The 25,556-nt window shown below is 32.6% G+C and overlaps 3 protein-coding genes across 4 annotated transcripts; 1 reads left to right on the top strand and 2 right to left on the bottom strand.

Moving 5' to 3' along the window:
- Nucleotides 1-6,276: 6,276 nt before the first annotated feature.
- LOC125221383 (BON1-associated protein 2-like) lies at nt 6,277-6,814 on the top strand. The gene is made up of 2 exons (XM_089059340.1): nt 6,277-6,438; nt 6,521-6,814. The coding sequence occupies exons 1-2, from the start codon at nt 6,277-6,279 to the stop codon at nt 6,812-6,814; spliced, it is 456 nt and encodes a 151-aa protein (XP_088915466.1).
- Nucleotides 6,815-7,357: 543 nt separating this feature from the next.
- LOC125224313 (E3 ubiquitin-protein ligase At1g12760-like) lies at nt 7,358-10,342 on the bottom strand. Its single transcript, XM_048127696.2, has 5 exons — nt 9,696-10,342; nt 8,719-8,838; nt 8,500-8,632; nt 8,028-8,192; nt 7,358-7,824 (listed from the first exon to the last, which is right to left on the bottom strand). Exons 1-5 carry the CDS (start codon nt 10,262-10,264, stop codon nt 7,648-7,650), a joined length of 1,164 nt encoding a protein of 387 aa, XP_047983653.1. The 5' UTR covers nt 10,265-10,342; the 3' UTR covers nt 7,358-7,647.
- Nucleotides 10,343-11,861: 1,519 nt separating this feature from the next.
- Nucleotides 11,862-15,583, bottom strand: LOC125222021 (shaggy-related protein kinase epsilon-like). 2 transcript variants are annotated; one of them, XM_048124404.2, is made up of 13 exons: nt 15,179-15,583; nt 14,309-14,506; nt 14,132-14,224; nt 13,984-14,043; nt 13,632-13,904; nt 13,472-13,546; nt 13,279-13,335; nt 13,061-13,201; nt 12,916-12,966; nt 12,730-12,825; nt 12,565-12,648; nt 12,366-12,468; nt 11,862-12,278 (listed from the first exon to the last, which is right to left on the bottom strand). In XM_048124404.2, exons 1-13 carry the CDS (start codon nt 15,236-15,238, stop codon nt 12,217-12,219), a joined length of 1,353 nt encoding a protein of 450 aa, XP_047980361.1. In that variant the 5' UTR covers nt 15,239-15,583; the 3' UTR covers nt 11,862-12,216. The 2 variants fall into 2 exon arrangements, with proteins under 2 accessions (XP_047980361.1, XP_047980362.1); XM_048124405.2 differs by having other exon boundaries at nt 14,318-14,506; nt 15,179-15,581.
- Between the last annotated feature and the right edge of the window lie 9,973 nt (nt 15,584-25,556).

The raw sequence follows: 25,556 nt of genomic DNA, 5'->3' as shown, positions 1-25,556 counted from the left end.
CATAAAATGTTCAACTATGCCTGAGATTTTTCTTGCAATAAATAAATTCATAACGCGAAAAAATAATCAATAAAGGTGATAAAATATTTTTCTCCACCAAAAGTCGAGACATCAAAAGGTCCACAAATATCTGTATGTATAATTTCAAGGAGCTCAGTGCTTCTTGTGGCATTTTTCTTATTGTGTTTGGTTTGTTTACCTTTAATACAATCCACACAAACGGTAATGCTTGTAAAGTCTAAATTCGAATGAATATTATCCTTTATAAGCCTCTAATTCTTTCACTAGAAATATGATCCAGTTCCTTTATGCCACAAGAATGATAAATTCGAATGAATATTATCTTTTAGATGCTCATTCGGTTGCAATGTGAGCATGAGATGCACTCATTCCATACTTCTTCATCTTACGCTCCTCCTAGACCAATACGTTTCCCAATTCTTTAAGAGTCCACTAATCTTTTATAGTGAATCAATTTGGAATGGTCCATATTGAGGAGGTAAGGAAGTTAGGGTGAATTGGACAAGAAAATCCTCATCCACCTATAATCCTAATTTCAGCTTAGAAGAGATGTTATTTATGTCCATCACATGTTCGTACATAGTCCGAGAACCATTATATTGCATGCTCATGAGATCCTTCATAAGTTTTCCTGCAATAGACTTATATGCAGTTGTGAAGCGATCCTCAACATTCTGCAAACATTCTTTTGCAATGTCAGTCGTCGAGAGACTTTATCTGCAACGAACATTCTAATGAACTGTAAACTTAGTCCTGCTAGATTTTCCCTAGCATTATGGGTAATCAGCCAACTACTTTGATCATAAAATAATTGGCTTATCATTCAACAGTGTTAGGTCTAAGTCCATTACTTCAAGAGTGAACTTAAGTTTCTTTTTCCATTCAAAGAAGTTAGTTCCAATAAATTGGGGAATGTTTGAGGTAAACATACTAGTAGCAAAAATATATGTTTTTACATTATATGAGCAATTAAGAAATGAATGCTCACATATAAAAGCTTTGAATAATAACACGAACATTAATTTGAAAACCCATATCATGAGGCAATTATGAAAACTCCTTTGGGTAGTCTTCATACAATAATAAAAATCATGCTTTTAATATCCATATCTCAGTTCAGTAATTGAGTAATAATAAATTGGCGTTACCTTTGGGTAATCGACACCAATTTAAATTATTAACTCCATTAGTGTTTATTATGTCGCAAAGACTATTTCCTTTGGGAATCTAGACCTTTTATGACAAACAAACTATTTAGATAATGAATAGCCACAACAAGCATGATGATTAATTGCATAAATAGATTTTCATATTAACTTGATTATAAACTCATCTTATTTTACCTCACTTTGGTGATTGCAAAATAAACATAATATAATCAAGAATGTACAGTGATTAATTGCTTAAGCAGGTTTTTACTTAATTTGATTATAAACTCCTATTATTTTACCTCACTTTGGTGATTGTAAAATAAATATAATATAATCAAGAACATATAGAGATTAATTGCTTAAACAAATTTTAATATGAGTTTGATTATAGACTCTCCTTATTTTGCCTCACTTTGGTGATTGCAAAATAAACATAATATAATCAAAATACATGTTAAAACGAGAATTGAATTATGTAATCATTCATTCCACCGTCTCGGTAGATTCATAATCATAAAAAATTTAATTGAAATCTCAATTCACCGATGCATATATTCAAATGCAATTCTCAAAAAATACATGCACAATTATGTATACAAAATTACAAATATAATTCATCAACAAACATGGTAAGCGTGCATATAACACAATTAATACATCCAAATCAATTTTATATACATAAACAAAATCAATTTGGAATTAATATATTTCAAATTTATGGCATCATTAAATTTGACATAATCCTAAGATATAACAATCTCTCGAATTATGACAGAGAATTTGAGATAATTAAACAAAAACATACACACGCTTAAATATTGGGCAGAAACAACTTTCCATTAAAACCATCCAATCAATACATAAATTTTCAATTTGATTAGTGTGTATAATTAGACATATGTATTCATCATATTTGAATACGTAATAAACGAATTGAATCAACAAAAATTGAATCACTATTCATTAAATTTCTTTGACGAAAGAGCACTACCGAAAAACAAAGTAAAACGAGAACCAAGTATACACAGACATGATTCTCAAACAATTAAATTCAAAAATTATGGTTTTCAATTATACGAAAATACATAAGTTCTCAACCATGCTCTGATACCACATGTTGGACATTATTTATCATCATATATTCAAGAATACATAATTGAATATAAATAAAGCAAGATCTTCGAACAACATGTATTTCACGTACAACCATAAACATAATAGGATCGAAACATACCTTGGTGATCCATAGCGGAAGCGATTGAGGAAGGAGGAGACGAACTTCCCCGGACTTTCTTTGGCGTAGTGGCGTAACTCCAACTCCAAGGATTTGTTTCTCTCTCTTTCCCTCGTTTATGTGTTCTCTTGATGTGTGTGATTTGATGGGATCACCACACTTGTATTTATAGGCAGAGAGAGGACAAACCCTAATTATCAAACCCTAAAAGTCCTTTCCATCAAAGAGGCCCAAAATAATTTATTCATAATCATAAACTTGATTCTCAAGTCTCACGTAAATCACAAACATTATTCCTTACTTATATATTCCTTTCCTTAATATATGATAGGAAATATATTATTCCCAAATCAGTGACTATATATTAGTCAACTAACAATCGGCCATATACAATTATATATAACCTCAATTTCCTTGTTAGTCATAGGAATCATATTGTGAATTACCATTAATTGACTAATTAATCACATGATTAGGAAACGTCCCGATAACAATAATTAATTAGGGAAAAATGTGTCGTATACCAAGTTAATGTATTATATTAAATATCCAATTCTATTTAGGATTCTATCACATATCACATATGTGAGACATAAAACTTACAGATAGTTGTATGCATGTATGTTCGAAAATAAAATCAAGTGATCATAAGTTCATAATCCTTTAAAAACGGTTATACTCATATATTTATTTATAATATATTCCATATGAAAGTTAAAGTGATCGAAATTATCTAATTAAAAGATAATTAAGTGGGAACGTATAAAAAACATACAAAAAATTTGATCTATTTCTGTAAGACGAAAAGGAACTATATATATCCATAAAGAAACAGAATATACATTATGCTTGTCATATTCAAGCTGACCAAGTCCAACTCCAAACGAATACAAGACAACCATGGCCTATCTAAGTTTGTCTCTAATAACCTATCAATATCAAACTTAATTCATCATGATTTCTACATATATTTTATTCTATTTAAAATATATTGTTAATTTGATTTGTCAATAATTTTTTTAATAAAACAATTTAGTTATTGTATCAGTTCCTTTTTTTAAAAAAAATATCACATCCGCAGTGCTCCACTGCACCCGCCATGTGGCGTCGACAACTCATGACCCGACTCATATCTAGGTTTTTTTCATTCGTTTATTCGCTCGTTTTTAATTACAATACTATCCGTAATACTTTATTCTTTTTCACTTAACTTTTAAATAACAACTGCTAAATATTGTGCCTAAATGACGCGTCTCGAGTAGTCTAGGACAGGAGGAGTATATTACTAGTACTATATTAAAATATGCAATTCCTTTTGTGGAATTGGGCCTTTAGAATTAGAATTGGAGCCTTAAATTCCAAATCAATACTACTATTTAGTACCACAAATAATCTAGATTTGGGATTAAATTACAATCCAAGTTCCTTTCAATTCAACAATTTGAATTCTATATCAAAAGTAGATAATTATAATTCCAAATAGTTACTCCTTCCGTCCGTCATTAGGAATCTCATTTCTTGGCGGCACGGGTTTTAAAAAATGTTAAAAAAAGTGGGTGGAAAAAAGTTAATGAAATAGGGGTCTCACTTGCATATATTTTTTAATGAAATGTGAGTGGAATGAATTAGTGGAAAGTGAGACTCTATTACTATTTATGGTAAAAGTGAACCGCGACCCTATTTGCGGACGGACTAAAATGGAAAAACAGGACTCCTATTTGCAGATGGAGGGAGTATAAAATTAGTTACCTTCGTACACACACTACACAGCACACACACTATACACACTTGAACATAGATACACTATATAGTTTCTTCAAATTCATTTTCATATCAAGTAGTACATCATTTTTAACAAACAACAGGATTTGGAATTGAGTAACTTAATTCCTTCAAATTCAAATTCAATAACATAGAATTATAATTTCAATTTAATTCTAATTTTGTATAACCAAAAATAAGATTATATTAGTAATTTTTAGGTGTTAATTAAATATTAAAATAATAAATATAGTTAGTTAACAAATTAAAAACACTTTATTAGTCTTTGGCCTCATTTTCATTTTTATTTTTATATTTGAATTAGTTCTTCATTATTTTTCAAATTTTAATTAAAGTATGTATTAATTACATTTTATGGTTAAAAAAAATTCAAAAAGTATACACAATTACCATAATATTATGCACATTCCCTGTACTATATATATGTCTATATTTTTTAATTAAATGTATAAATAAATTACTTTTATTCTCAAATAAATCAATTTTTAGTTTTACAAAATTTGGTTGCATAGATTTATTGATCATGAAATTGAGATGGTTGTAATTTCAGACAATATGAAATATATGACGCAAATAATTAAAATTTCAATAACAGAAGTAGAAGTAGCCAATCAATTATTCCATAGAACACATGAATTGATTACCATTTAATATGTCCGATAGTGACAACTGAGTCACTGACAAGTAAGATCAACTTGCATAGGAGAGACTAGCTAGAAGTGTAGAACAATAGTATGTAGTCAAAATCGTTGGATCCCTCGATATTCTCATTCTCATAAGTCATAAGCGCAGCCCAAAATGTTATCCACAAATCGCAATAATTAAGGCACAAGACGCAGCAATATATACAGCAGTTATTGTAAACGGACATATACTATTGGATTATAATACTCCCTCCGTCCCAATAAATATGCAACATTTGTTTTCCAGCACGAGATTTTATGCAGTGTTGTTTTGTGAGTGAACGAGGAGAGAGTAAAGTAAGAGAGAAGAAAAAGCAGAGATAGTGTTGCTTCCATTTTAGGAAACGTTTCATTTTTATTGAGACAACCCAAAAAGGAAAACGTTCATTTCTAATGTGACGGAGGGAGTAATATATATATGAAAGGGGAGTGTTATATTGTTAACTCATAACTTAATTGCTAATTATAATTAAATAATAGATATTAGATATTCAAATTAAGGGCTTAGATCATTAATCCCTAAATGTCAATATAATTAACGAAAAACGTCAATAAGACCATAGGATTAATTACAAAAAATATCAATAGGGGTATTAATGTCAATTAACTACATGTTTAGTTATAACTAATATTTAAAAGAAATCCCAAAACTTTAAATTCATATAACATATATCAAATTAAAGATAATTTCATAAGGATTCCAACGATATCATGCATGCATATGTTCCGACGTCAAAATTTGAAAAAAAAATTCGAAATTTTTAAATTTTTTCGTACAAGCAGAAGTGTCAACATACTATATAAAATATGTCAATATAATATATGTAGAATGTCAATATAAGCAATGGGTTAACATTCTTAAAGCATTGTGTTGACATTCTCAAAGCATTGTGTTGATATTTTCGAAACACTATATTGACATTTTCATCCAAAACCCTAATTTGGAGTTTTTTTAAATCTTTTTCGATTTAATTAATAAAAACGAAAATTACACGTGGCAAATTGTAGACCACACGTTTTCTAAAATTCTATGGCCTTAAATTAGTTGTAGTTAGCAATTAAATGATGAGTTAGCAATTGATCACTCCTCATATACGCAATTCATTTCGCAAATTATGAGGAAGAGATAAATATCATACAATCAGAAGTTCATATAATTGTAATTTCAGACAATGTGAAATATATAATGCAAATAAGATTTCAAAAAAAGAAGAAGTAGCCCACCAATTATATAACACGTTAATTGATTATCATTTTGTCCACCAATTATATAACTCGTTAATTGATTATCATTTTATATGTCCCATATTGCACGTGACACATAAAGACCGACCCAGATTTCTCCTCGAGCAATACATGCGCACACACACATACACTCCTTCTGGCATTCAAGTAGAATCATGCAATGGCCATCGAGGTCACCGTTATTTCTGCCGAGGTTTTGAGGTTAGGCATAAACATCTTTGTCAAGAAAGATGTTTTCGTCGTAAGATCTGACACATTCAATTCGCGATCAACGGGCACAGATAGGGAGGGTGGGAGCTACCCAACATGGAATGAGAAGCTGGTGGAGCTACCCAATAGGAAGAGCGCGATCTTTAAATTTATGTTCATTTAACCATAAAAGAAAAAGAAAAACAAAGAAGAAGCTTGTGATGGAGTTGCCTGCCAATGCTCGTTTTCTAATAGTGGAGGCGTGCTCGGGCATCAGGCTCATCGGGGCAGCCAGCATAATCATCTCTGACTTCTCGGGCAGGGTTCTGCCCATGAATCATTTGAGTTTTTTGAGCTACAGGTTGAAGGGTGCAAATGGCGGGAAGAATGGGATAGTGAACCTCTCGGTCAGAGTCTTGAGCCCTGGGCAAGGGGAGCCTTGGTCCGGAGTTCCAATGATAGATGGCAAGGCCATTGCTCGTGGTATTCCCATTTCCCATAAATATTAATTTCGTTTTACATACCGATTGTGGCGGATTTAGTATTTTCAATTTAGATTGCTATTTGGAGCATCGATCGAAGTCCAAACAATAGGTGACAAAGAGGCAAGGTCATTGCTATTGGAACTGTGACTAGAATTCCTTTTTCCTATGGTGGTGTTCGATTTTCCAGATAAAATAATACCAAGATATAATCTAGGATTGAGTTGTGAGATTATTTAGTCATAGGGGTTAACTATGACTAATTATCCTATGATTATCCATCTAGGATTGAGTTGTGAGATTGAATCTCATGAACCAAACACACTACATATTTAATCCCGGGATACAATCTTGCAAACCGAACACCCCTATAGATATTAATTTAGTTTCATGTATCAATTGTGGATGATCCAATATATTTTAAGATCGAACGCCTACAAAATGGGCACGTGACATTCCGTGCATTCGTTAAAAAAAGAATTTGGTTTCTACAACCAAAAACATCTAAATAGTTCATTACTAGTATTTCACAACCACCTACCTAATGTCATACAAATGTATACACACACATTTGAACACAGATGATTTCAGCTTTATCTCCAAATGGGTTTTCTTTAACATCACAAACTGGTATTACATACAGCCTAATTCTAAATATATCTGGAATGTTACATGAAACAAGAAGTTCCACAAAAACTCTTTGTAAGAAAACATATACAATCAGCATTAAGAAAGCACCAAAAGGGCATCAAAGGCACACAACAAGCAGCTCTCATGGTGTTACCTGACATCAGGAAAGCCATAGTCATCCAACACAAAGTTAAACGACTCTCCTGGCTGATCGTTTATAGATCTCTCGATTATGCTTCTTCGCTGTCGACTTGACTGCCATTCTTCAGTATATTGAACTTGCAGAGAGGACAGACTGCATTTAAGTGCAGCCACTTGTCTATGCAGGCTGAGTGAAAATGATGACGACATGGGAGTTCACGCAGTTCGGCTCCATCATCATAGGCACAAAGGCAAATACAACATTCCTATAATCAGAAGTACATTTAGATGTCATCAAGCAACCAAATGGCGAAGTTATAATTTTATTATGCACGGTCAAGGTTTTTCCCAACCAGACGCTAGCTTAAGTGGAGATAGATAGCTTAACGAAAACTAAGGCACCCCTTAAGATCTAGCATAAAATCTGTAAAGCCCAACAAATAATGATTAAGAGTCTAGTAAGACATACAGCATCATCCAGAGGTAGAACATGCTCTGTGGGAGAATCAGTGTCACATTCAGTTATTATTCCTCCGAATGATTCTTGAATTTCACCATTTTGTTTCTCAAAGTCACCAATTTTTCGAAATTTGAATTTTGGTAATCTCTCAATGTCTTCCTTAGTAGCTCCGTCCTGTAAAATAGTGTCGAATAAATCAATAAAGTCCTCTTCCAGTATCATATTCTCTCATTTTGGTTTTGAAGACGGTGATTCATTATTGCAGAGGCAGAAGTACATATTCAAACAGTCATAGAATATTTACGATACAGGTGGTCTAATTCGTATTATACACACAGTAACTCGGTACAATATTTTCATGACTTAAATCATTACACAACACATACTCCATACAGCATCTTCACTTAATAATGGAACAAGTAATATGGATTTTTTCAATCAAGGGAGAAAAGCGTAACCCTAGATTCGACATAAAATTTACCTGATCTGCAACTGCATATAAGATTGCAATGATACATGGTAGACAGCAGCAAACAGCAATTCCAATTATACACGCCACGGCAACACAAAGCACAACGAAGCACACATCGAATGCCAAGAATGCAATGGAAAGCCTGCAAAATACAACATTGATAACATAAAAGAACAAAAAAGTGTGTCGTGATCCCAGCAGCATCAACAAAAAATAACTTGTTCGCACCAGTAAAGCTGTGGCGATTCAGCTGTCAAATCCGGGCCACCAACAGATACCCAATAGAACCCAATTATCCACCAAATGAACGAGAACATAGTATTTGCAGACTCCAGATGCTTAGCAACACTGCCAGAAAGAAAGTAACATAGAATCACCATTATCAATTCCTTATCTCTACAAACGACCTATTGATTCCATTTTCTCCTCTATGCATATGAGATATATACAGAGCAGTCAAAGCAAGGACAAAGCCAAAATTTTACAACATAACTAATATAAAAACACGATAAAACACAAGAAACAGAACAAGATAATACGACGGTAAACATTACGTGGTGTCCGTTATATAAGTCCATCAGCAACGATTATCACGGGAACACCTTATAACAAGTTTGGAATTGGAAAAAATAACAGAATTTGTTTCCTAGTACTACTTAAAGTATGCAACCTTCGGAACTATACAAGCACGTAAATACTATGATATTACCGAATTCAATTATCACCTTCGTGAAGCAAATCTAAACACTGCTCTACCAGACAAAAATATCATGTAACCAATACTCGATCAATAACTGCAACTCAGTCTCTGATCACCATTTCCAGGAACCATAGCCATTTATGACTTGTAATCGGGTCGAGCATCAGATTCAAATAGGGGAAACAGCAATAAACATGTTTTCTGTTCCTAATCACTTCTAAATTTATAAACATAATCTTCCTTTCATTCTATCTATTTTGCCTCATTTGAAAAGACAGGAGAAACTAACTTGATTCTATCAAATTCATTAGTTTCCCTTTAGTGAATACTGCAACCAAATCAAGCATTAACGCATCATTGATTCCACAATCAGAATATAACATTCAGCTCCAAAATCACGAAAAGTGTTGCAATTGAAAACAATGGGGGAAAAAGGTAAATCGAAAATCACCCCCAAAGAATTCCTAAAAACCCAAAAATTGAAATCAGAAAACTTGAAGTTTACCTAGTTTCATCATCACTCTGTCGGTGCTCTGAAGAATAACCGCCGGATTCGACGTCATCACTTCCGGAGCTGGAATTGGAGTAATTCCGGGCGTAGTTAACCCGCCCTCTCCCACTAGCCTCCGAATTCCGGTGGGAAAACCTCTTCATGTACTCGGCGCAGACGCAGACCATATGAAGAATGCACTGGAGCGCGTAGCCGACGATCCAGAGACGCAGCGGCATCGAGGGGCGTTCATCGCGGCTCATAATGAGGACGGAGATCGAGACGATGACGAAGGCGAGGTTCCAGACGAGGTCGAGTATCACTATCGGCTTGGAGTAGGCCCAATCGCTCTGGCGCTCCTCGATTTGCTCGGCCGCAGCTTCGCGGACGCGGACGGAGGGCTCGCGCATCGAGCGGCCGCGGCTGCTGGCGCGGCGGAGGAAGCGGGCGGCGCCGCGGAGGCTGGGAGCGCGCCCGATGAAGGCGGAGGAGCGATTGCTGGGGCTCTGGTCGCCCAGCAACGGCGTAGAGTCGACAGCTGCGGCGGCCGCGGGAGACGACGGGCTGTCGCTGTTAGACGACATCGTTTTGGGTCGGGCGAAAAATTTAGCCTTTCAGGTTTTTTCTCTCTATTTTTGGTGTGTCACTGATGATTGAATGTTTTAAATTTGTGCTTTCTCTCTCTTTCTGATTGGGTGTTTGATCGCACGGTCGAATTTTGACGAACGATTCACTGAATTGGATGGATGAGGCATGTAATATTTTGAAAATTTGTGATATGCTTCTTTATTCGATTATATATATCAAATTTGTAGCATTAGTCTCTATATTATCAAATAAATTAGAAAATGTAATTGAAATTATAGAGTGGATAGTGAGATTCGTAAATAACAAAGCAAGAGAGATGAGAAAAAAATTATCATAAATGGATATTAATTAGTACTTTTATAAAATGGACGAAAAAGAAAATACGATCTATTTTCATGAGATGGGAATAGTATAATTAATGTACATTTATCTTCATTCATATGTATATTTTGTAGTATTAAAGTAATTAAAGTTAGACACTGCACATCTTTACTATTAGTTATATCTTGTTACTAAAAATGTGGTATTTCTTTGTTCTCAAACTTGTACTAGATCATGTTTTGTTGTATCTTTAATTTAGTTGTTAAATTGATTATGAACATTTGTATGCCTTCTTTGTATTCTATTATATCATAACTATATTTAATTGTGAAAGGCATTTAATCAATGTTTCAATCAAATGGTACTCCTCGTAGTAGTAGTATTTAGTACTCCGCGTAGGTTGTTCAAGAAAGACCGCCGTGATTGTCAGCGAAGCCGACATAAATAGCAAAAACAAGAAACAGCCACGTTACAAACATTGTATCCCCACAAAAGTACCGACGTTTCCTAAGATTAGTCTGTCCAATATTTTTAGTTTTATGGGTTGAATAGGAGTAAAAGTTCAATTCTCTAGCTAGACATATTGCCGCGTAGAGCTGCACAAGTGAGTGGTAAACCGGAGGATGATGGAGGCTGATGATTTGATCTCTCGCAATGCCATGATCATCGAATGGGGGGTTGTCCTGAGCTAGGATGATGCATTCAAAGAGCATGAAAGAGGAGACGATATACACGTTTGATGATTTGGTGGAGAAGGATGTGTGATCTCATGGACTATCCTCATCACCGGCTGTGCTCAAAGACTGAAACGGTTTCTCTCAGTTGCTTTGTCGAATGCGGAAAGATGGAACGAGCTGTGATCGCATTCTTTGCTTCCAGTGTCATGAGTTCTTGTGTTAAGTTGGCTTTGCTAGATTTTACTCATGCAGATTGTGCAAAATCTTGCAATTCATATGTATTTGGAAGATACTAAGAAGGTGTTGGCTCGATCAGAGCGAGAAATGTGGTTTCTTCGACTGCATTTTGATCGTTGGGCGAAGGGGTGAAGTCTCTCTAGCTCTACAATGCAACGGGGGCTACTGGCATTGAGCCCGACTATATCACTCTCATAGGGCTGATGTTTGCTCACAGTCTGGCTGAATGGGGGCAATGCTACTCCGAATCCATGGTTTGGGATCACGGGTTAAGGCCCAATGCTTGGAAGAACAGGGGAGCGATTCAATGAAACAAAGAAGTTGCTCTCTGCCTGCACAAAAAATGGAAATCTTGATCTTACAAGAGAGAGCATTAGCAGCTCTGATTGAATTAGAACATCAACATTCTGTGGCTTTATGTGTTGCTTACAAATATGTATTTTTGCACTGCAAATAAAACATTGGGGAGAAAAAAAATATGTGTACCTAACAATCTTCTAAAATTTTGTGCAGTTTGCAGATTTCCATTTGGAATATGGATAAATGCAAACTGGAAATATATATGATCTAGTAATACCTAACTGTATGCAAATCCATATACAAGAATCAGTTGAAACTATATTCGCCTTTCGTCTTTGACCTCGCACCAACATATACAGCAACTTCATCTCGTTAATACACTCATGAGCTCGCTCTCAAAATACCCGTAGGCTTCACTTCTTGGTGCGGTCAGGGATGAGACGTTTGAGCAGTTCGGAAGGCACACCAGTAAGTTCTGGGAGCACAAAAAGAAAGGCTTAAACACAAGGTAACAGTATCAAGTCCCAAAGCAATGGAAGAAAATAAATGATAATGTCTTCACCTTCAGCTGTGAATTCGAAGAGAGGAGGTAACGGCTGACCATTGGGCAAGCGTGTATTAGGATCTCTCAAGTCATCAAAAAAGGGGTGTGCACAAGCCTCCAACTGGTAAATTGGAACGTACAGTTAACAACGCGATCGGGCAGTCCAACGTCCCTACTAATTTCATAAAACACGACAAAATATAAAATAGAAACTTACGGCTGTGAATCGTAGAGTTGGTGAGTATTGGAGTAACCTTGATACCAGATCCACTGCTTCAGCTGGGATTTTCCTGTGAAACACCTGAAAATATAGCTTCATTTAGATCTCGCTTTCACGAGAACGTAAAAGTATTGTAGAAGAATCGAGTATTCCTGAACAAACCTTGTGCCATGGGTGGGCTTTAATCTGAGGGAACTTAAATTCAGTATAATTTGGATTCATGCACTTGATTTCCTCTCTTGTTGGAGTTCCCAAAACCTGATGTCGAAACAATTCGACACACATCAGTTATGTACAAACACTTTATGTTACATGCAAAGAAAAAAAACACACTACATTTTTCTTCACCTTAATTATTTCGACAAGCTGATCAACGCTGCTTTCACCGGGAAATATAGGCTGCGTGTGTTTAAGAGTAATCATCAGAACTCGAGGTACAAGCAGTAGGTATCGTATTTACCAAAATGTACAAGGGCAACAAATAAGCGCATACCTGCCCTAAAAGCATCTCAGCCATGACACAGCCAACGGACCACATATCAATGGCAGATGTGTATTCTGAAGCTCCAAATATCAGTTCGGGAGCCCTGTAATATCGAGAGCAGATATACGAGATGTTTGGTTCACCGGGTACCTAAAGCAAACCAGAAACCCCGGTGATTAAAAATGTCTTGATTTCGATCTTATGTGAGAGCAGGGGAAGGGGCATACCAGTATCTTCGCGCTTCCCATATCACAAAGCTTAAGCTGGTGAGTTTGAGTATTGACCTGTATGAAGAGTCAAATGTACCGAACTTCAGAGAGAACATATCGAGCTAAGCAAAAGATACTTGACTTTAGCTTAGAAGCAATCACATGCAACAAGGAAAATGGAATAATAATAATAATGTAAAAACAATCATACCAGCAGATTTTGAGGCTTGATATCTCGATGACAAACTCCGATAATTCTATGCATATAATTTAGTGAACGGCAAATCTGCAGTTAAAAAAAAAACAGATATGGTCTCAATAAGAAATCAAGACCCGAAATGTCAAAGCATACGCGGTAGAGCAAACCGTACCTGATACATGTACATCTGCACATTTAAGATGGGCATGTACTGGTTGACTCTGCTATACTGCCTTGTAGCCCGATAAACAGTTTCAGGGACAAACTCCAGCACAAGATTAAGGTAAACCTCGTTCTTGTCAGTAGTCGAATAGAAATAATGCTTCAGCTGAACCACATTAGGATGGTTGAGCAAGCGCATCATCTGCAGTTCCCGGTTCTTGTATCTCCTATCCTGTAAAACCTTCTTTATGGCAACAGATTCCCCCGTCTCAAGGCATTTAGCCTACAGCACAAAAACGACAATGTAAGTGAAACTTTGTATGTTTAGAGCCTGCAGAATCCCTCTTTCAACGAGGTAGTACCTTGTATACAACTCCAAACGAACCAGTTCCCACCACGCGCTCTGCCATGTAAGACATCGCCTATGGATATACGAAGGCAAATTTTTAGACAGAGCATTCCTTACTTAAACATCAGTTCCAAAGCATTCAGACAGCAAAATTCAGTAACCTGTTTTGGTTGTCCATTTCGGCCACCAATTGAGGTCACAATTATCTGACCGGGTTCAGTTCCATTGCCACTAATGACAGTTGGCTCAATATCCTGGGAAAAGAATTCACAAGTTTAATACAACAAACTCGAGATTTTCACAAGGAAATATATATTATATGCAAGGAAAACCATTACACTACTAACATGGTCATCGTTTCCATCCCCTCGAATCCTCATTCCATTCATCTCCTTCGGTAGCTCATGCACATCTGACGCGGCTGCAACACCTTTCATAGAGTTCGACTCTGCCGGCAGCCTACCGTTCACATCACAGGCGCCACTCTGATCTATTCCCCGTTCCACCTTCACCCTTTTCATGCTGGAATCGCCTCCCTGAAATAAAACACAACCTTATCAAGCACCTCAACATCAATACAAACCGGCAACTGCGCAAGGTGAAGCACAATTCTTCACACCACACCATTTTTTAAGTACTTACATGAAATGTATCTATTTAATTAAGATTCAATATCCAAGAACAAGGAAATGCAGTCATATTAATACATCAAGGCAGCTTTGTCTTTGTCTTTGTTTAATTAAATCTTGAATGTGAAATGTTAAGCATAGAAACACTAGATATACCAACAACCATTGATTGTTTCCAAGGAAATCTTAAGAGAATTCAACAACACCACATATATTGCTAAAAAGATCAACAAACCTACCAAAAAAAATCCCTACTTTAACTAATTACCATAACTTATCTGCACACATATTCAATAGGATTATAATTACAATAACAGATTAATACCATATTTTCCACATTTCCAGAAGAAGAAAAAAAAAAAGTCACCCAAATCTAATCAAATTGACCCCTTTTTCCTCTCACTCATCTCATAATTTTCTGTATTCATACTAATAAGATTATACTACTAAGAAAACAGATAGGAGAATCTATTTTCACATTTCCTAGAAAAGTCGCTCAAAAATATAAAATTCGCCCCATTTTCTGCAATTTAAAACTAAAAATGAAGACAATTAACAGAAACAAAATCGAAAAATTACGTGATCTGAAACGGATGTGCGGCCCGAAGCAATGCTCTTAATCCGACGCATCATATTCATTTTTCTGCGGAATTGAAAGCAACCCAACAACACCAATCAAACTCCCAAATGGGATTCTTATTTCCCTCCTTTCCTCAGCCTTGAATCCAAACAAGATTATCGATCACTCCTTCACCCAACAACGGGCAGACAACGGGAAAAGGGGAAATTAGTAGAGCTGGGGATATCTATTCTAGCTCTCCCTCTTCCCTGTTTGGGTATGGTAACACAGAAGAGAGAGAGAGAGGGGATTGAAATAAAGAGAGAGAAAAGGCAATTCGAAAAAGAAAAGGAGAAATCGAAAAAAAGTCCTTTTTCAGACAAGAAACTCTCTCCCTCTCTGTTTCTGTCTCTATTTTATTTTTGTCCAAATTTTCGCTTTCAGTCAAAGCTGCGAGGCTAATCATTATACGTTCCGACCCACCATTTTTCTTTTCTCCTTGTTTTCGTACCTGCGGTCAGACTTCGATTCTTGGCCGTCCATTTATCATGATGCTGATCCAACGGCTATAAGCAATCAGATATGACGAATTTATGATTTTTGTTTTTTTATTATTTGTTTTTAGGTGGGGGAGAAGCGGAATATTCGGGGGAGATTATTTTTTGGTGTGTGAAATTTTGACTCAACTTTTATTATTTTTTGCTGTTAATTTACGACTATTTCAATTTTTGAACCTCTCAACTCTCTCTCTAATCTTTATTCTTCAACCTATTTTAATTTTGCGACTGTAACGCGTGCTAGTTAATAGACTTTTTAATTCACTCCTATAACTAATGTTCCCTGCGTTAATGAGTAGTAAAATTTTTTATGGAGTATGTATTTTAAGAAATACTATATGTTGAAATGATTTGTTAATTATAAATCTTATTTTTATATATTATGAAATGTGAATACAAAGAGTAAATGGAATGTAAAATCTTTCTTTTATATATTAAATGCAGATGTGCGGTAAAATAAAAATGAAATGAAATTTTTATTTAGGGATATATCAAAGTGACAAATAAAACTACTTACTGCTAGACAGAATGACAATTCACTAATTTCTTTATGGTGATAACTATAAATGTGGAGATTTATTACTACCATATTCGAATACCAGATTCATTAATTGGAGATAAAAGAGTTTTAACTATGAAGTTGAGTTTTAATACTTTTGTAAATTGGGTAAATCTTATTTGCTTTTAAATTTCTAGTGGTTGGCGGTTGCCGTAATATTACACATAATTAAAATTTTGAAAACTATTGCTTGCGCAGCTAGGATTTATTGTTTAATTGTTATGATATCTTTATGATTTTTAAATTTCTTATTTTTTTATTATCCAATACTTCATGAATTTATATTGCTTGTTTTGTTTGTACTAACATTTTCTTTCCATGAGCTCACTTGTTTCGTGGGTGTTATGTTGTTTGTAGACTTATTTAAACTTTATCCATCGACTTAGAGTTATCATGAAATAACTGTTATATATGATGAATGAATTGACGAATAACGTTGAGATATGTGTTGTTTTTTTGCTTTGTCTTCTTCTTATGCCCATTCAATATTTTTCTTCTATAGTAATTTTGGATAACGACTTTGACATGCTAAATTTCGTTTTTATATTGTTGATTTTATTTACAATTTGCGTATTGGCACTTTGTTGTTTACCATTTTCCGTGATTATGCTTTAGTCGTGCATGTATCTTTGATACACTAGAGAGTAACTGTGTGATTTCTTTCTGAAGTAAATAATAAGAAATGTGAAAACTGAAAATATGAGCTATACGATAAATAATTAAATATTATATCGACTTTCCTTTTTCACGATGTTTGAAGTGTTCAATTAATTGTTATGGATTAGAGCGTTTGACCATAGTAGCTCATTCACTATTGTTCTTGATTAATCCATCGATAAGCGTATTTACATTAAATGAAAAATATATATTAATCTGCGAGTCCTAATTCTACCTCAAATTTATTGTATTTAAAGGAATGCACACAACAAAAAGTTACAACTCGTAACGATACGTGAGGCAATGAATAAACAATAAATGATATTTAAAACGTTGAAAACAAATTCTGAAATTGATGTAATCAGCCATATTTCAATCTTATCTATCAATATAATGTAGATAAACTTAATTAATGCATTCAAACAATAAATTTCTTTTTGCCAATTATTCAACATCACCAGGCCCAACTTCACATCCAAAGAGTTAAGTAAAGCCCATTTGTATAGGTTTTGTAACTTTTGTACATAACTACGTACTCTTGTTACATTTATAATTATTATATCTTATAATAACTAAATCTGTTTTCAATGCATGTCATGTAAATTGTAATGTTTAAGACTTTTAAGTAAAACGTTATACTATCATTTATTCGTGCATTTGAAAGAAAAAAAACATAATGATATGGAGCAAAATCCATGTTCTTTTTTGTTTTTTATTCAAAATAAATTTCAAATTAATGACAAATAAACAAATGACTAACCTTATTGATTTCAGTCCAACTTCTACTCTTAAGGCCATTTATACAAAAGCAGAAGGTAGGCCCAATTAATGCCCATAAAACTAACAGTACGAAAGGCCCAGTTAGGATCCAATACGTAACCTTCCAACTTTATTCGCCTTATCTATTGGATTTATTAATAGATTAATCTGCAGTGTAATAATCTATATCTATTCTATACTGATATAATGGGAGATTTGTTTGGAAAATTTACAGAAGTGCCACTGTGCCCACATTTGGGCGGAAAACGTTATGAAATTTGGGCACCATCTTAGCTTAAATTTTATTATCTTATTGTAAAACGCAGTTTGGTTAATATGGATCTTATGTCTGATTAGTTTGTATGGACTGGTTAATATGGATATTATGTCTAATTAGTTTGTATGGACTGAGAATTTAAGGATATGGTTGCAGCCTATTCATGTTAGCTTTGCATAGGCTTTATAAAAAATACCACTATTCAATATAGTATCTATTTATTCCATTCTTCCAAAGCTGTCTAATTCACTCATGTTTCCAATGCATTTTGTCTATGAAAAAGGATATATTTCATATGTTAAATGCATATTTTAAACCTTTCATGAATATCAACTTATAAATATCTATGCAATTTGTGTTTTTTATGGAAAATTAAATATAAGAGTGAACTATAAAAATGGTCCATGGACTATGGGTTTATCTCGCTCATAGTCTTTGGACTTTAAAAATATCGCCAGACATCCCTGGACTAAGTGTTTATCTCGAAAATGGTCATTTATCACTGTTTTCAGTCGAAAATACCCTTTTGGGGGTTTTGGAGGGTTTGATCAATTTGGTTTTATTTACACTTTTAACATTCTAAATGTGATATTATTTCAGTTACGTACTAAATCTGATATTATTTCAAAATTATCATTCGTCTTCCCTTTTGTCATTTTTCACTTTATTTCTTTATTTCAACATTAGATTTAATTTTATAAAATTAAATTTTAAATTTCAATTTTTAAATATCAATAAATTTTTTAATTAATGCAGTTTTGAAATGATACTCTTTGGGATCCATTATTTACATCCTTTGCAATTTGTCCCTAAAAAAATTCTATATATAGTCAAGATGTGTGAACATGGCAGAAATTCATTTCTCTAAAGAAAATGGAGAAAGAGGGCAGTAATTAATTGAAATCTAGCTGCTTTAAATTTAAAAGAATTTCAAGTTTAGGAATGTGAAAAAATAATTGTATAATTTTTTCTATACAGATAATTGCAGAATGTGTGAATCAATATAAATATGATATGTTATCCACCAAAGATTAACATCTTCAAAGCAGTTCTAATGTGATATACATTATGCTACTTTGTTGAAATATCTTATATAAAATAAATACATATGATACAAATTAGGTGTAGAAATTAATGTGCACCCATTACATAAAATTTTAAGCCTTTGATAAAATGGCTAATTTTTAAAAGTTCAGATACTCCATATTATTTATCTGATAGAAACTATCGTGGTATACTAGTATAAGTAAGAATTTAGTGGTCAATCCTCACAAAGGTGTCAATCCTATTCGGTATACTATACTAATAAATATTTGACAAGTGGAAAATACATATAGTTATGCTTCCAACTAGATATATAAACAACGGGAAACATTAAATTATATGAAAATTTTCTTTAGATTCCATATAAAATAAATACACTATATGTGAAAGAGATATTCATTATTCTATTTATTTAAATAATTAATCATCATCACAGTTATTGTTAAGTCATTTTATACGTAAATATACAAAAATGGTAGCTTTAGGTGATTACTTTTTTTTCTCTTTATTTATATATTCAAAAGTTCAGATAAATAAAACATGTAATTACAACCGCAAGTTTATTAGCGTTAAATACTTATAAATTAAATTAAAAATATAAAGAATTATGAAGTGTATAAATTAAATTAATTATATGACTAATTATATAATGTAGTTTTTGTTTAATATTTTCATTGCATATTGATTGTATGAATATTATATACGAGTGCTATGTTAAATTATAAAAATAGTTAAATAATAATAAGATGATCTAAAAATTAGTACTAGTATATTTTATCCTTTTCAATATGCAATCAAAAAATTCCATAAACAAAAATTTCATAAATAACACTTAAATTTAAAATTATAAAAAACTAAAACTACTAGTATAATAAAAGTGATAGTGATCCCCAATTAAAAAATTTAATCTTATCAAAGTTAATTGATAATAGTTAATACATGAAATATCACCATGGTTTTATAATAAAATAAAACAAATAATGTTCTAATATAAAGCTACCATTTTTGTATATTTACGTATAAAATGACTTAACAACAATTGATTATTTAAATAAATAGAATAATGAATATCTCTTTCATATATAGTGTATTTATTATACATGAAATCTGAATAAACTTTCCATATAATTTAATGTTTCCATTGTTTATATATCTAGTTGGAAACATGACTGTATGTATTTTCCACTTGTCAAATCTCTATTAGTAGGGCATACTAAATAGTATTGACACCTCGGTGAGGATTGACCACTAAAATTTTTACTCATACTAGTATGGCGTAAAATCCATGTATTTAATTTTTTTTCATTCGAAATATATTCAAATTAATGACAAATAAACAAATTAATTAACCTTTTTTATTTGAGTCCAACTTCTACTCTAAGCACCAATATACATAATCAGTTGGTAAGGCCCAATGAATTCCCATAAAACTAACAGAAGGTAAGGCCCAGTTACGTCCAATACCTAAGCATACAACGTTGTTCACCTTATCTATTTGAATTATTACAATAATATTTATTCTGCAGCTTAATAAATTACTTCAAAAGTTATACTATGATGTTTAGATAATTCTTAAATAAAATTATGGATTGGCGTGGCCAAAATTTTAGGGGTTCATATTTCCAAGATCCGATGGTCTTGTGGTTGGAAAAAAATAAAATACTAAGAAATAGAGCTGAAAACTTTATTAATAAATTTAAAACCAATGAATTGCAGAAACTTAATTATATGCGTGTATTACTAATTAATTTTTTTAAATTAATCTCATTGTAGGAAGGATAACTAATACAGGACCTAATTAAAATACCAGAACTTTATCTTCCAAATTAAAATAGATTAAATTACCATAAAATTTTTCTCTGCAATGATTTATTTTCTAACATATACTATAATAAAATATAGCATTTTCACCTCTGCAATTCGTTCATATGTATACAAGTCAAAACAAGTTTCAAACCCTTTTGAAAATCTTAATCATGTCCAAGACTTTTCCAATATTTAATAGCAGCCACTTCTGCAATTTGTAGCATATAATTTTCCAAATCACACACTAGTTGAAAAAAGGTACATTTAAATTGGTCCACTTCAATTAATTCAATTAAATGCTACCTAGATTTCATATTGGGACTGCTCTTTAATTGTGTGCCCCCTACTTTCCAAGATATATATCATATATTCATTCCCTTTTCCTCCTAAATACTTATATCTTTCTTTTTCTTGAATAGGGACAAATTTTCACTTTGCACCTGCCCCAACTTTTTATCTTGGAGTACTAAATACTCTTCATGTCTAATAATGACATCTCCACTCAAATTAGATTAAGTATATACTCAAGGGAGATGTATATTCATGTATGTGAGGACATATAATTGGCATTGTTAAGTGTAGTCTCCATCAATATTTTTCACTCTTATAACTTATAAATTGTGGCAAAAAATTTCAAATCATAACTTGTGAGTTATAATAGAGAAAATAAAATAAGAATTGCTAACGTGGATGTACGTCCACGATTCTCGTACTAGAGACTTACTGTTGGGCTTCCGTATGATATATATTTAAGTTCGATTTATATTTTTACTAGAATTATAGTAGTTCATTGTTTTGTCTATATATATTTATTTTCTCAATTGTATATGAAAATTTTATAGTAAAATATTTGTCTTGACATTTTATCCGGACATAATACATACAATATCAAACTAGATAAACAATTCATGTAGTAGTATATGTCTTGTTATATTCACAATTACTTATGTGATTATTCATTTGACGAATCTTGGCTCCTCTAACAATCTTAGGATATAGAACTCATAACATGGCAAATTCATAATAATTCAAGAAGTAAATTGGCCTTTTTATTTATTTATTTATATTATTATTAAGTCGGTGAATGATGGGTGAAATTTTGTAATTTTTCCAATTTTGTTTTTTTGCATGGGTTGTGTGGGACCATGATAGACTTGGTGATATCTGTGGGCTCGGTTCCATGTGATGGGTTTGCTAAGATTACCCATTTCACCCATTCCATTAATCGGGCCACTATATTATTTCCATTTTTATTTTTAAACTTAATATTTTATGTAACAACCATTGCATCTTCTACAAGATATTGAATTAAGAAAGAACCCGTACATATATTTTTGTCGTAGAATCTGACGTTTTGAATGTAGATTCAAAAATTTTAAATGAAGAAAAGTAGTAGTACTACAATTATTGTATTTATATGGTGGACTTCTTTTCTTAGCTATTGTGCTAGTTGAAGATAAGGAATAAAAATACATAAATCAATCAACCAAACAAAAATTCAACTCAAATGTGATTCCGGTCTGTCACATTTTGCATGACTCCTCCAAAATTGACCTTTTATATTATAGACATATAAATGAAAGTCTATCCTTTGGACTTGGAATATTTTTGAAAGTTTCGAAATTTATAGGAAAGCATGGTTTTTGGGCGAATTTGATAACGAAAATTCAACAAATTTAAGCCTGCACTGTAGCTTTCACCTATGGGAACATGAAGACCATTTGGTTGATATTAAAGTTGCCACGTGAAGTGAGACTCGTTATTACTAGTATTTGTTTTAGATACAAACGTACAATACATTTTGTAGCTTTAATGCCAAAGTAAATCCGAATAGGCGGTTCGGTATGGAGCCGGACCTAGCATTGACTCGGCTTATAAATATTGACCTGTAGACCGAACCAAAAACTAGCTAGACAAACTAGTTTTAAATAAATGGAATTGTGAATCAAGTTGTTCGGGATCAAAGCATTCCATAAATCGGTAGTTTCTTATAAAAAAGATCACCAAGTTTTCAGTTTGGAGTGGAAAAATTCATTAAAGTGACTTAGAATTAGAACTTTAAAATCTAACTTACTAGTTTGAAGTTTTTATGATATTTTCTCAATAAAAATCTCGATCTTGTCTTTTTTCATTTGAGAAAATTATAAAAACTGGATTTCTTCTGATGCAATTTGTACAAGGTGCTAACTTTACTGAAAAATCATCTTCTGAAACTACAACTATCATTTTTTATTATATTTGAACCAAATAGAAAGGCATAAAAGCTAAAAAAAATACATATGTTTGCCTAGTGTTTTATCTTTAATAAATCGAAAAATTGGTAAAATCCACTTATTTTAAATTGGAAGTTTGGAACTTGGATAGGAAACATTAATGATTTCAATTCCAAAAACCGGAACCGTCTATATCCTTCATGAGCCGATTCCAATTTCAATTCCAATTCCAATTCCAATTCCGCGCTAGAATCGGAATCAGTCCCTAACTTAATCTACAATATCGTGGGTCGCACAACAGCATAAGAGTTTGCTCAATAATAGTCATGTACATGTAAATATAAAAGTTTGGACAATAATTGTCACGTACATGTATATAAATTTGTATGCTAGTATTACTTTTATATGACACTCAAATGCCAAATCATTTCAGATTCCATGATATAATTTCTCAAATTAAAATTTACATATTCCATATTTTCTAGTCAACAATGTGAAATCTACAATTCCATTATTGTGAAGAAGTGATTGATTGATTGATGGTCTGAAGTAATAGAGGGAGGTCACATAGTTCACACACATGCAGAAGATGATGCTGAGTGTGTGAAAAACTCTATAGAATAATGGTCCCTCATATAGTATAAAGATATGGATTACTAGACTAATACCAATCCATTTGATCGATGAAATGACATTGAGAAAATGGAAATAATCAACTAATCGAAAAGGTTATTTCATGAACATAAAAAACCATTTAAGATTAAACTTTTTCAAAGGAAATAATTACGAAATTTAGATCAATTATATTGAAGTTACCGAAACGTCTATTACTCAATGAAAAGGTATGCTTTGAAAATTAGACATGACTATAATATTCTTGCTCATTTAAGTTGTGGAGATACGTTGGTATCCAAAATATACTCACGTTTGTTATAAAAATAAATAAATAAATTTGACTAAATATACTCACGTTTGATATTACAAAAATATGAATAAATTTGTCATTTTTTTAAAGTTATGATAACATATATTTTTTGATATATTCATAATTTCAAATTGATGTGGGCGCATCACATCACTGCATTTTTATGGTGTACCAAATACGGAATTCGAGTTTTCCCAAACTAGATATCTGCAAAATACATATTTTTAAAAAAGTTCCAAACGAGCACGAAATAATTTTCTACTACTACAAGAATTTTACGTGTGATAGTAAAAAAATCTGACGTAGATCTTGCTGTATACCAAAAAATTGCTAAATGTCATTACTTTTATTATTATCTATCATTTTAGCCATTTAACAATATTGCCACAACCATACATTATTTAAAAAAAAACACATCCCGTCAAAAAATTATCAAACCAAATATGACATGAAGTAGTTAACAAGTGAGTGCAATTTGATCCGAAATTTGTTGAGCAAGACAAAGGTTATTAAATTGAAGCGGTGAATAGGAGTATACATTTTTGTATATTTTTTATATAGCTAGAATCTAATATTTAACCAAGATTAAATTAAATGTTGTGTATAAACATAAGATTTTGCACGGGAGACTTGCTAGGCATTAAAAATGAGAGTATGCATTAATTGAAGCCACGCATTAAATGCCGCCCCCTCACCTCCCCTCACCCAACAACCTCTATTCCTCATTTAATGCCTCCCCAATTTTACATTTTTGCAGCAAAAATGGATGATAATAGTATTACCATTCGTGTCGTACGGGTCATGTGATTTTTACTAAATGAATACAAATTATAAACAACTAAAGTAAAAGTTAAAATTAATATCATTATGCATGCATTATAAAAAAATACACTATTTTCTCGGTCTCACTTTAAGTAGTATAACATTTTTATTAATTCAGCAATAGAGATTATATGGAGTAGTACATATTTACTTTGTGATTTGAATGGAGAACAAATAAATTAGAAGAGAGGATAAATTGGTAATAACAAAAGCGCCTTCAGTCCCTTGATTACTATCTCGCTTTGACCCTATATGACTTTTAATAAATACTATTACTCCCTCTATCTAGTAATAAACTTCCCATTTTATTATTTTAGCTTTTTACTAATAAACTTCTCATTTTTTTTTAATTTTTAGCAATGGGTTTCATATTTCACTAACTTTATCTCACTCTCATTTTATTATAAAGCTAAAGATATACTCCATAAAAGTAGGATTTACCTTCCACAACAAACTTTTTATTACATTTCTTAATAAAATTCGCGTCATATCAAAACTCGTCTTGTATTTATGGACGGAGGGAGTAGGAAGTCGCATAAAAAATTAACTAAATTTGAGTCTTACTACTGTTTATTAATTTCATAATAAAATATGAATAATTGAGTTAATAGAGTAGTATGATTTATTACCAAGAAATAATAGAAAATAGATTAGAACAATTAATAAAAGATAATCGATAATGGAAATTTGAGATAACGAGGGACGGATGAAGTATGGAGCATTAGGTATAAAAATCAAACCGTCCAAACCCTGTCCTAGTGCTATAATTAATTGTTTAT

This window comes from Salvia hispanica, chromosome 1 (assembly GCF_029641045.1).
Source record: "Salvia hispanica isolate PSC_SH4W2 chromosome 1, Shi_PSC_v1, whole genome shotgun sequence".
Classification (NCBI taxonomy): domain Eukaryota; kingdom Viridiplantae; phylum Streptophyta; class Magnoliopsida; order Lamiales; family Lamiaceae; genus Salvia; species Salvia hispanica.
This window is presented reverse-complemented; position numbering and strand designations above follow the sequence as displayed.